This window comes from Euprymna scolopes, chromosome 25, assembly GCF_053919585.1.
Source record: "Euprymna scolopes isolate OS-2025 chromosome 25, ASM5391958v1, whole genome shotgun sequence".
NCBI classification, from domain to species: domain Eukaryota; kingdom Metazoa; phylum Mollusca; class Cephalopoda; order Sepiida; family Sepiolidae; genus Euprymna; species Euprymna scolopes.
This window is the reverse complement of record NC_136506.1, coordinates 61,689,051-61,702,875: the sequence shown is the minus strand read 5'-3', so window position 1 is coordinate 61,702,875 and position 13,825 is coordinate 61,689,051. Positions and strand designations below refer to the sequence as shown.

Sequence of the window (13,825 nt, the reverse complement as noted above, 5' to 3'; positions counted from 1 at the left end):
TGGGGAGGAGGGAGTACTACAATTTGCGCTCAATCTGAGAAATGACTTCCTTTCGATGTCTAATCACAATATAGCTAGTTCCAATGTTTTTTACCAGTTACAATTATTATTCATTTTCCTTGAGTCTCCTTGAGACAATGAATAATCTGTAAGGGAGTATCTGCAGAATGAGAAGTTAACAGTAAAGCAAATCTTACACATTCTCAATCATATTTCTCTGACCCTGTAATGCTTGTCCCACAACAAGCAAAAATCAAAGACCAGAAGCAATGCTGAGATGGGCAGAGAAGGACTGGTATCGTTTCAGAATTTTCCTTCTCTTTCATAGCTTTAAAGTCTAGTCTTGTACCTCTTACTTCTCTAATGATGTCTAGTGAGTGACATCACCAAATTTGGCTGTTCTGGCTTCCTGGTATCTGGCGGTCACTCTAACAAAGGCCCTGGGTGTTGAAAGGTCCTATTTGTACAGATTTATCACCAAGGAGATCACCCATATGGATCTTATTACAATTTTGCTGCTCTTCATATCATATTTTCTTAATACAGTCATTACAAACAATTTCATTGTGAAAATATTTAACTTCTGTCTAGTGGTCTTCGTTTTATAATGGTATTGTATTTACTTGCTAAAACATTAGAAATGACTTTCTATTCAACAGTTTAAATGCTTCCAAATTACTTTCAAGTAATTATTTCATACTTTTATAAAAACAATTAACAAAATTTAATGTTCAAATTTTGTGAGACCCCGCACTTCAGTTTCTTTGTATCTATCTTTATTTAGTTTTCTATGCCCCAGAAACATCCGAGAGGATGGCCCATGCCACATCAACACTACACATGCACAGGCCACACCATGCATACATTACAGCCAGCAAATGCACCACAACCCATCTTAAGGACATTGCTCAAACACTGATTTCTATTTTATCTGTCTTCATTACTCTTGTTTCATTGGTCATTTTCCTGGTTCTTTTCTCTTGGTTCTGGGTGGTACACTATAATTTGAGATTGTAACGCTTAATCTATGAGCTCCCACCACTCTACACCATTGAACCTTGTGTCTGGACTGTTCACATTTGGTACAGTTAAACCCAAATGAGTGAGGTGCTTTTCCCATAATTAGTGGGACACTTTTATCTGATGTCTTTCACATTTACAGATTCAGCATATCAGTCCTTCCCTGCCTGGGGTGAGCTCATAGACACCATATTGAAGGTCTCATGTCTTTCACCTGGATTCGACTTCCCCCTTCCAATCATGCTATTGGACTCCCTTTGTTTCCCCCCTCTGGCAAAGGCCCTGAGTGTTGAAAGGTCCTGTCCAATGTGATGAATGGAGCCTGAGCAACACTGGAGGAAGAAGCAATAAAATGGTGTTATGACTCAACAGGACAGCTGTAAACGTCACCATTGAATCAGAATGAGGGATCACATAGACGACAGGAAATCTACCAGACAACCAGACTTTCTGTTTTTAGATATGATGTACGATTGAAGCCAAGAGGCAGATGATGTCATGCATGTGCTGATCTGTAGCGGGAGGGAAAAACAAAAAAAGAAAAGGATTTTCTCTCCAGCCCAGTTGGCATTGATATGAAAAGACACATTTTCTTTGTGCTTAAAAAAAAAATGGCTTAGTTGCAGTAATCACACATGGAGCAATAATGAAAGACAATTTCCTGCCCCAAGCGACACAAGGTCCTTTATTGGATATTACGGCGAGGATGGAATAAGAGATCTCTATAAATTGGAACTTTTATAGAACGAATCTGATACATCCTCCCAAAATAGCGAGGCAATTACGAATGATGTAAAAAAGAAACAGGTCGGTGATATGTTCTTTTGCCTTGGTTTGTAGATTCATGGCAAGTTCTTACACCTCCCCCCCCCTCATTTCATGTGAAAAGAAAAAGAAAACTTTGTTATATGCTTTAAGAGCGTGTTGAGTCATCTGTTGAAAATAACAAGAAAACTTCTCTGTGCTTAATTCCTCACAGATTTCCTACATTTCCAAGGACCTGTTGTTGAACATTCAGTCAAGAAAACTTCTCTATGCTTAAACCCCATCAGACTTTCTAATTACTGGGGAAAACTGAAAGACTTTTTAAGTTTGATATTTGTGGCATTTTATTTTATCCTTATTCTGTCTGTTAATTATATGCTTTTAATTCAGTGCTGTTCAAGTATTGGTTATTTTTATAAAAAAATAAAAGCCAGACTCCTAAAGAAAAGGAAAAAGATATGAAAATCTAATTAGATTTTGAGTTATTACCATTCTGTTCATTTTCTCTTTCTCCCTGTGTTGATCTCTCTGCTTTCCTGTTGGACTGCCAACTCTATGCTGTTTCATTTTTGCTGTGTTTGCGTAACTGTTTGCACAGAGTATTACAAGGAATACAAGCCTAACACCCAACTGAAGTCAGATAAGAGCCTTGATACTCGACGGTGAAATATCTAAAGGGAATCAGTTGGATGGCGCATCTTCGATGATAAAGTCCCTTACCCTTCAACAAAAACCAGTGTACGCACTAACCCAAAGTCTGAGTGTTTAGGCCAAAGTAAATTCTGTGCCCAAAAAAAACAGATCAAGGATATAATACCAATGAATCACTACTCTCCTTATATTGTGAAAAGATAAAAATGAGCAAATTGTCCAGCACTGATCACCAAATTCTGTATCACTGGAGATCATTTTAAGCCAAAAGAAGAAAGAATAACACTTTGATGGCTGATTTTTTTTTTATAAAAAAAAATTTTGTTGAAAGATTATACAACTATAATCATTAATGAGTCTCTGATTTAAACTCTTAATATTTGTGTCTGGAAAGGAAATTTTTGTGTATTTAGCAGTTTCACCCTAAGTCGAGGGGAAATCTCTCAGCAGTGTAGATTTCGGTAGAAAGCAAAGCAGAGTCTGGACGATTTTTGAGTTCAGTCATTTACACCGAAAGTCAAGGGTCAGTCTCTTAGTGGCGAGGACTCTGGTGGAGAGCAGAGCAAGTTACCAAAGCTCGCATGCATTGGCTTATATTGAGAATTAGTTAGAAACTAGCATTGGTGCCCGGCGTTGCCTGGGTGTTTGTGTGTTGAGCAAAAAAAAAAAAACGTGGTAGTTTGCATGCAGGCTCAAACCCATGAGGCGAAGGAGGAAAAGAAAGCGAAAGAAAATCTGACATCTTATCGCAACTCCATGACGCAACTGGAAGTTTAAAGCATTCAAATTTAACAAAGTCAATCAAAAAAACAAATATGACTTGCAGAAATGGCGTTGCTTTTAAACCTCCTACAAAATCAAATTAGACACAAGGTTGTTTTTAATGTGGGGGGAAAACCAGCTCCCCAAAAAAGGGGAACTCTGGCAGTATCCAAATAAATAGGAATTGTCTCAGTATGAAGGGTTTCCCCTACATTGACCAAGGATCAATTACAGAACAGATACTACCCGATCCAAAGGCCAGGTGGTTGAGTTCAAATAGTTTTGCTTTATTTATACGAAAAAGACAAACACTGGAGATGACGGCACAGTGAGAATGTTTGTTTTTTTTACTCGATGAAAAAAAGATAGAAACAATGTCCGTTTGCGAATGTGAAATATTATGATCTGGGAAGTATGCAAAAAACTTATTGTGGAATCTAACCGACGTGAGAAACCCAATGCAAAAAGCCTTTCGTGGACATACACAAACTCTCGTGCCTATTTTACCATTTCTATATTAGACTAGCATAGGTGCCCGGCATCGCCCAGGTGTTTTTAGGTGTGTGTTTAGAAAAAAAAATGTTTTAGTAGGGAGGCAGGCTCGAACCCGTGACATGAAGGTGGAAAAGAAAGTGGAAGAAAACCCAACATCTTACCACTATGCTATGATGCCACAGGAAGTGTAAAGCGTTCAAATTTAGCAATGCCAAATGAAAAAGTTGACTTGCATAAATAAGTTAGGAATCACACAGGCGCAGAAATGAACATTGGCTGAAGACCAGTTAAGCTTTCCGTCATTTCATTTATGTGTTTCCCCCACGATGTTGGGGAAACCAAGCTCCCCCGAAAAAGGGGGAACTCTCAAATGAATAGTAATTGTCTGATATGGAGGGTTTCCCCCACATTGATCAAAGCTAATTGCTTTCAAGATGTCCCGGCACGAAAGCCAGGCAGCCTACTTCACTCCGATTAGTTTTGCTTTATTTATATGAAAAAGACAAACACGCAAAAGGACAGAATAGTGACTTTCTTAAAAGTCAATCAAAATAAATGTAGAAACGACGTGCGTGCAGAAATTGTAGATATTATAATCTAGGAAGTATAAGGAAACTTCTAAATAAATGTAACGTTGAGAAGCCTGGTGAAAAAGCCTTTCTTGGGCATACAAAAATTTTGAAACTTTTGGAGAATGTGGAGTCACCATGCTTAGTTTCCATTATTTACAGGTTCAATCTGATCCAGATTTGTAATATTTTCCAGGTTTCAATCTCTGGGTTAAAAACAATTATTTTTCAGTATGACATGAAACTGCATTTGACAGGATAGACAAAAATTTACACATTGAATAATTAGTTAAAACAGGCACAATGATTAAAGATTAAAAGATATTAAGAATTTGAAGCAAAAAGCTGAATTCAACAATAAATAACCAAAAATTCTGTAAATCATTCATTTAAATTCTTGGAGTAGTTGGTTCCATCAAAATTAGTTTACTAATCACAGAAATTTAAATTCTTCCCTCTCTTGTGCATATTTTTTAGTTAATTTTGAAAGCAAACAAATTATTCTCAAATGTTTAATGAATTAGGAGCATAATCTGTGATTACACGTCTCATTTGTTAGTGTCATTTTTGTTAGGTTTCAGCTATTGAAATTTTGGCTTTCTTGAAGTGCTTTCTTGAGGTGTAGTCGATAAACTTTTGACAGTTTCATCCTTTGTTTAATCAATTGGAGGAGATTGCTCATATTTAAATACATTCTGTGTTTGTAGTTTTGTAAGAGCATTATGGATTAGATGCACGGGCGAATGAAAATTTTTATTTTTAAATGTGGTATGCTCAAAACATGACAGGTGTACGAAATAAAGCAACTTCTCAAAAATTGATGTTCAAAATGAAACTAAATCAAAACAGCAAACTTTTGTACATGAAAATATATTTTCAAGTAGAGATTTATAATGAACTAGCCAGAAATAATAGTTAATAAAATGTTCTAACATCTTTTAAAACTTCTCATCCTCTATTTTTGGGCACATCTTTCCCTCTCTCATGTGTACATGCAAATTTTTGCAACTGCTTTAATATAATAGAAAAAATCGATCAGCAGCCAACTATTTAAGAAAGTACATTTTTCTGCCCCCCCCCTCCCTCCCTTCCGGGCACTACTTTGATTTCTGATGACCCTTCCAATATTTTTCTAACTGAATCGAAATTGTGATGCTTGTAAGTATATCTTGGGTAGTTTCTGTGTTTGAGCCGGCTGATGGCACACACAACAAATACAACTTTCCTGTATAAAATAGAAGATAATTAGAAAGATCAGTCAAAATATTGTTGTTTGAGTGAGAAATGTGAAAAATTCACTATAGTGACAAGGTCCAATTCTTTATAAAACCACCCATGCATGTAATATTGTTGCCACATCTGAGCTGGTGCACTAACCACTAGTCTCCCTCCCTCTCAGATAGCATCCAAAAAAGAACCTCTAATCTAATAGGCACCACAGTGTCTAGCATGCTCCAGTCCCTTCCTCATCGCTGCAATGTTAAATCCCTGTGCTTGTTTTATAAGCACTTCAGTGGAATGAGCTCCGGCAAACTTGCTGACCTTGTGCCTGTTCAGTGTTAACACCCTTGCACAAACTGTCAATCAACAAAATCCCACACGTTCACTGTAGTGATCCTTATGCTAAAAAGGTTTCTACTCTAATAGCTTCTTTCTTTAAATTTGCCTTTACTATTTCCTCTCTGCTCCCTGGTTCGCCGACTGTACCAACATGTTGAAATTTAAATGAAATGTGAACAAACATTTTGCTGCACAACTTCACACTTAAGATGTCCCTATAAATCTGTTCCCAAATCCACAATATCCCTTACATCTCAGTGGCAATCTGCCTTGCTTGGGATGAATATAAGAAACAAAAAGTTACTAGCTGTGACAGTTCAAAATAATTGAATAGATATTATTTTATGTAATTATTGAATAATAATTACTCAATTACACACACACACACACACACACACACACTTTAAAAATAAAACTTTTTTTTTTTTCTGAAAATTTATTCCAAAATTATTTTTCAAAAAAAAAAAAAAGATCTTTTTTTTTGTCTTGTACTAAGCCATTCTTCTAATTTAACAATTAAGACGAGTGATTGTTTTAGTTTTTTTGTTTTTTTTGTTTTCTTTAAATCACTCCCCTTCCTCTCTTCCTCCCACGCTTTCTCTATCAAACAATTACAAATCAGAAAGTAACACTTGCTAATGTTTCTTTCAAGTCATAAAACTGTTTCTGGTCACCTATTGATTAAAGAGGCCATGCACTGGGCATTGGTTAGCGACAACAACAACAACATTACTACTATAAGATAAGTATGAAACATGTGTGGTATTCCAGCCGGTTCGTTTACTTGTAGACATAAAAACCTGTCGTTATCCGTAGAATGATTCAGCTGGCCAGTATTCTTAATTTTCTGGAGGCACGACCTACTCTAGTCTACTTTTTGGTCTGTCATCTCCTTTTACTCTGCACATAATAGCCACAAACGCCCCCATCGTTAACACTTGGTCACCTTTGCAGCCCTTGTAAGAGTTGTTTGTATTCATTTTTCGTGTATTACTCTTTCAATATTGGATATATATGCATATTTGTGCACCTTTCGATATATATGTCCAGAGGAAAGCAGAATTGGGGTTTGGTCAAATAATTTGACTGTTACAAGGAGATTGGATCATTTCCATGTATTTTTGAATCAGCTATTTTGAGTGTTTAAAAAAAAATTCCTCATAAAAAAAATCTGTAGTTAATTAAAAAAATAATAGTAATTTTTTTACTGTTTTAATTATAAATATCAGCTTTCAATTTCTATTAAATATTAAAACATGAACTATTTTCTCTGTAAAAAAAAAAAAAAACTGATAGAAAAAACTGATTATTTCTTTAAAAAATTATGTCCATAATAAATTTATTTACTAACAAAAAAAAAAAGTTAATATATTTATCCTCATTGCCAATTCGTTTTTAAACTGATTAACCTCTTTTTTTAGTTGACACATTTAGAAAGCTGGCTATTTAGCATTTCAGCATAAACATGTGGCCGGTATACTAACGAAAAAAATATATCTTCTGTTCGTTTTCCGTTTGTAGTGCACTAATTCTTACGACACCCATTCAACACATCAAGTACTAATTTCTATTGGACATTGTTAGAACTTAGGTCATTATTTATTTGTAACATTTTTTTTGTTTGTTTGTTTGTTTGTCGTTCTTCAACTATTCCCGTTGGCGCATGGAAATGCCTTCGCTATGGATTCCTACCACTGGCTTTGCACCTGTATTTTTATCCTGACGCTAGCTTCATTCCCAAATGGATACTTTCAGTGTTTATTCAAAATCATGCAAGATGTTTACCATTTTGCTATACAGAAAACATTACCTACAAAAATTAATGTTATTAATTAAGTGTTAATAATGACCACTTGTAGAACTCTTTGAATCTAAACTTTTTCTTTCCTTTCTTTTTTACCTTTTTTTTTTTTAATTTTTATTACTAAAGTTTGCTCTATTACCAAAAGGAATGAACTATTTTTAGGTTTGCTTTCGATACAAATCTAAAATATTATTGTTATAAATGTCGGAAAATATTATTGTTATAAATGTCGGAAGATGTTTGTATGCATATATATTTACCTGACTGAGATAATTACAGGTATTACGGATATGCATGCATCTTGATATACTTTTGAAATCTATTATTTATAATGGTTGTTATTATAAACAAAATCACTTGCATACAAGTCAGCATGTTTACATTTTTATCCATCTAATTATTAACAGCCATCCCTCTAAAAATCTGTTATAATAATGAATCTTATATATATTGCATTAATGCATTTCTTTATCATTTCTTACAAGTTTATAACATAGAAACTTTCAACATTCAAGTACATTTTTATAAGAATGGTGCTGTTGTTATTTGACATTATACATGCATGTGCATGTATATATATGCATTTATTTAGTTTTGATAGAATATATATGAAAACATGTTAAAAACGAGAGCAAATTTGAATTTTTATGAGTTTCAAAAACATTTCTAAGCAGCATCTAAAAATGCTTCCCAAATGCCTACCAACTTAACATTCTGCTTGAAAGAGTAGCCTCCCTTGCTTACAAGGTGAGAGCTTTTAAGAATGGAAGGATTGTATCCGTGTTATTCATTGGATGAACTTGCAGGTAATCATATTCATATTTTGTTTTCATTTATTTATTTTTTTTACTTTGCCTTATATAAATCCCTTTTTTTATTTAGAAATATTGGTTTTCTATAAATTATGATTTCTTTTTATCAAATATAAGCTAAATTTTACACCAAAAGATTGTAATTATAATTTTGTATCATTTGCATTTCTAGCTTATAAAATCAAAACACTAACTTTTTTGTTTTGGCATTATTTCTTTAAAAGAAAGCTTTCTTACCATTTTCTACCTCCCCCCCCCCTTGCTCTTCCTCACTCGGACCAAGTGGGGAAAACAAATTATCCAATTACTAGTATAATACTCCTCATGTTTACCGGTTGTTTTTTATTTGTAACAGTGAAAATATACCATTGATGTATGAAACAGAACGAGAAATCTTGGATGTCACATTATTTTTTATGCTATAATTCAAATTTTATTTTATAAGATAAATTTTCTTTCTTTTTTAAATTTAAAAAGATTAAAAGCCACTTAACGTTAAGGGTTAATGAGATAGATGCATTATCAGTTGAATAATGAAGAATAATATGAAAGGATTGAAAATAATGAATGACATGAACAAAATTTGATTACTTATGAGAACAGTTTATTACAAGTATTTGTTGATATTAGACTTGAAGACTATCATGTTATAGCTTGCACTAAGTCATCCTATTATAATGTATTCCACAGATGGGAAATTCTTTGAAATAAACTCTGTTTATGGAAATTCTCTTAATGTTAAGCATACAGAGGAAGAAAATAACAGTAACTGTGGTAGAAAATGAGTTCTTTTTTTCTTTTACATAAGGCAGAGATAATGTGTGTTTGAGTAGTCAATAATCTCCAATGTAGCATGCCATTAATAGACTCAGGCTATTGAGGAAGAAAGATCAATTGCTCTACTCCTCTTCACAGTGATTTGTCAAGAAAACCGGCATATTTTGATTATTTACAGTTCTCTGTTGACATTATTACATTTTTAGAGTTTGTTGCTGATTCCATTATATTTAAAAAAAGAAAAAAAAAAAGAGTACATGAATTGATCTTCATATTGACATACAAACAATTTAACAGTCGATCTCTGTTTTCTTGTAAGTTTTGATTGTAAGTTTTATAGCATCCTAAACTTTATTTTCTTGGAACATTTAATCATCTTAATTTTATTCTAAACTCAATATTACAAATTTAATTTAATTCAAACATTTGGATTGAAATATTCAAATTTTTACATTAACGTATACTGAGACAGTTTATTAGAAGGCTGTAATAATGCACAAATATACTAGTTATAAAATTGAACACCAGGGGATTCTGCAAAAATAAATTGAAATTGAGAACGAAAGTTTCACACAGAGCGTTTCTCTCTTTCTATTTCATGCACTATAATGGAACATTTTTAATGTTACAAACAAAAAGAGAGATTCTTTAGAAACACTCACAATAAGTATTAGTAAAGAAGATCAGAAATCATTTGAAATACTGCATACCTTCATAAGAATAGGCTATATTTCATCTGGCCTTTACTTTTGCATATCGTATGAAGTGTTTTTGAAGTTAGGTAATGAGAACATTGATAACTCAAAAACAATTTATCTAATCAAGCTCAAATTTTGCATGTTGGTTACTGTTATCAAAGAGCATTGGCTTCATATATCAAATTGAAAAATCAGAAGTTAGAATTCTGTCAAAATTCTTAAGATCAAGGATCATGTAAGATCAATAATTTTATTATTATATGCGCTAAGTAGTGACTACCAGGAACAGAACAAGAATTATCGCCAAAAGTGTGATCTTTCTCATAACTCTGACCTTTATATACCCAAATTAAAACATTTCTAAGCTAGACCATGACCTATACCATGTTTGATGGCAATAAGTTAAGTGATGTGGAAGCTATGCTTTACTAATAAATAAAATGATAAAAAAGAAAACTTGACTGAAAATATGACCTCTTTGATGGAGATAATAAAAGAATAAATACCGTTATTCCATTAAAAAAACAATATTAAGTAAAAAAAAAAAAAATAATTAAAAAATGAAAGAAAAAATAAGACTAATTTTGCATGTTTCATTCTATATAAACTTTTTAAAAAATTTCAAAACCTGATGTTTGAGTATGTTAAAATGCATGTTTGATTCGAGCATTTGTTTACCACCTGATTGAAGAAAATGTTAACAAGTGTCAATGTTTTCATCTTATTTCATTAACAAACTTCAATATAAAGTTATTCTAAACATTACATGACTCTTGTTGCTGTTCAGAAATCCTCTGACATATTAATAATCTTTAAAAATATAAGGAAATACACATAATTCATACTTGATAGGTAGAGTTAAAAATTCAAACCTTGTACAATTTACTCGTTTGCACAATTACCTCTTAGAAATGACATTCTGCTTCCCTCATTTTGAGTGTCATCAGGGTATTATAGAAAGGGCACACTCCTTTTTGCTGCAGCTCATTTTTTTTATCCAGAAGAGGCAAGTAAATAGGGACTTATTTGGAAATCATGTTAGAAATGTGTTGAATTTTTCAAGTTATTTTGAGGCACAAATGTGGCAGTAAAAGGAGGGGTTACTTTTTATAGAAGTTAAGAGCTGCTCACAAACTAGTAGAGTAGGTGAAGTCCTGGCTGTCATAATAAAAACATTTAATCAGTTCAACACTTTGCTTTCTCCAGCTGTTTATACTTGATAATCATTTTTGGATTTTTGAGCGAAACTCTTTTCTTAATTTACAGATCTAGATTGTTCCTGCTCTGTTATTTTCTAAATCTTAAACAAAACCAGCGTAAAGTAGCTATGATTTTTGCTCTTTGATATTGTGGGAGAAAATTAATGTTTTCTTTGTTTTTAAAAGCATACGTCATAAAATTGAAAATTTGACTCGGACTATAATTAATATCATAAATTCTTTTTTCATCGGTTTAAAGAGTTGAAAATTATTTTCAAATTTTAAAGCAAATCCAAACCAAAAATTTTTATTAATAATAATAAAATCGTGACTAACATGTGTTACCCTTTGAAATTTAAAAATGATTTTAAAGCCTTCAAACTAACAGATGAGAAGTAACTTCTGGTTTGAATTAACATTTAAAAGTACTCATAAAGTATTATGATTCCTTTATGACCCTGAACTAAATGAAAAAATTGATTTTCTCATGTGCCCGGAAGTTTGAACAGTTATAATGACTGAAATGAAGATATGAGTCAAATTGTATGTACTGCATTTTACCATTCTTTTTCTTAAAAATTAAAATAGACTTTTTAAAAATTATTTGAGCATTTCCTTAAAGAAATTTCCATTATTTCTTTAAGATAGACTATTCTAGAGAAACAACACAAGATGTGAAAATTGGAGTGAATGTGCATAAATAAAAGTGACCAAACTAATAAAAAAAGCTCTTGAAAATCATTAGTATAAGTATTTATAATCTGTTTATAATCATAAGTATTTAAGATGCTGCAAGTGTATCAGACAAGATGTCTCACACCTGCTGTGCATGCAATTTCATCCACATGGTTGATATCACTTGTATGCAGTCTATTCTTACACATTCAATACAGGTTTTCTTCCGTCTACCGCACTCTCCAGTGCTTGGGATTTCCACGTATGTTATGGTATTGATGTAAGAGGTGGCATGTTATACATGACTAAACCACCTGAGGCACAGTGCGTAAGGCACTCATAATCCCACTAATACCAAACGTCTGATGAAGCACGATTTAAAGTGATCCTTTCTTCCAGTTTGCAACTGCACATTGACCTGATCATGACATAGCTATTGCAGATAAGAAGCATTCAAAACCCCAAATGTGTGTATGTATTGATGTGTGTATATATGGTTGAAATGAGATTAAAATAATAGATAACAGGATTTAATAAATATTTCTTTTCTTTCATCTTTCAGTCTTATGCGCACAGCGTGTAACCCAGATGACTAGAACATACAATGATATTGAGGCTGTGACTCGTCTACTCGAAGAGGTAAGTTTGTTTGACTCCATAGTAATTTTGATGGCGATTTCAACACAACCAAATCTCTTGTTCACTTTGACAGCTACAATATGTATACTCTTGTTGTTTTTTTGTTTGTTGTTTTTTTTTAATGCTGTATTCATAGCATATTTGCATCTGTGAACTTCATTTGTTAGAACGGTTTTAATCGAATGGATTTTACATTTTACTGACTCCACAAGAATCTTATGTGCTAAGCCCAAAAAATTACTTTATTTGAATATGGATTTTTGTGGGGAAGGAAGAGAATCTAATGTATTTTGGGAATGGTTATGAGTCTGCAAATATCACAAACTTGAGCAAAAATAGTTACTGCTAGTTTTAAATGAATATGACAAGTTTATTTGATTTAGAATATAAGAATTTTTATAAAGGCCAAAATCTAAATATATATAAAAGAGAAAGTTATAGAAATTAATATATTAACAGAAAATTCAAACTAGTTTTAATCTAATTTATAAAACTCACTGTCTGTCGCCATTTTTTTTAACTGCATCTTCTCAGGAGACACAAGGTCACAAAGTGACGTAAGGCAGGTCAAATGATTGCAATTTTTCTAGGCCATCGTTTTATATATATATATATATATATATAAAACTGGTAAAAACAGCTGCTAAGCAGTCAAAATTTTTTTTTAATTGGAACTATGCAGATGTAAGTTAACTTAAAATTCTCTTGTACACATGCACAAATGTACGTTTATATATATGTTCATTTTTAACTATTTCTTATCCATCTGATAGTTCAAATAACTACTAAGGCCGAAACACTAAATGTTTTGGTTTTGATTCTAGCTGATGGCACCCAAGTTTTTGCTTTTAAAATCACTACTATATATTGGGTATAATATGATAATCAATAGGGAAATATGAAATCTACATAAATTAAAATATATTTAAGCATATTTTACAACTGGGGAATGAGCACCTTGCTAGTAAAGTATAAACATTTTTAAAAATTCATATGTAAATTTTCTTTTAGACTTCGTCTGGAGTTAAAGAGTTCAATTATCGATTTCTATTATCACTGTTCAGGGATGCAATTGAAAACAACTTATTCCAATATCAAACAATTTTTGTTAACTAAAATATAAAGAATACAATAGTGGTAATAATTTTGTATGAAGGGTCTTTTTGAATATATTGGAAGTCGGCATTAATGTTGGATATTTGTAAACTGTAAAGATGACATCTTTTGAAATTAAAAACAGTGTGATAATATGAGATTAAGGGTTGAGAACAAAAACATAAGGGATTCTCATTCTTTCCTGGACAATTCAGAGGTGCCAGCTAGGAATTGTATAAATGGATAGAATTTAAAACTATGTTGTTTTGCTCAGAGTTCCAAGAAAATCCAGATGACGTGTATT

General features: G+C 32.5%; 1 protein-coding gene across 13 annotated transcripts in view; it reads left to right on the top strand.

The window, feature by feature from the left end:
* The window catches only part of LOC145247387 (trafficking kinesin-binding protein 1-like), a 297,237-nt gene that overhangs the window by 151,609 nt on the left and 131,803 nt on the right, over positions 1–13,825 (top strand). For all 13 annotated transcript variants that reach the window (XM_080109082.1, XM_080109079.1, XM_080109080.1 and 10 more), the window contains exon 4: positions 12,350–12,426. In XM_080109082.1, coding sequence (XP_079965208.1) covers positions 12,350–12,426 — 77 coding nt within the window. The remainder of the gene's footprint in view (positions 1–12,349; positions 12,427–13,825) is intronic.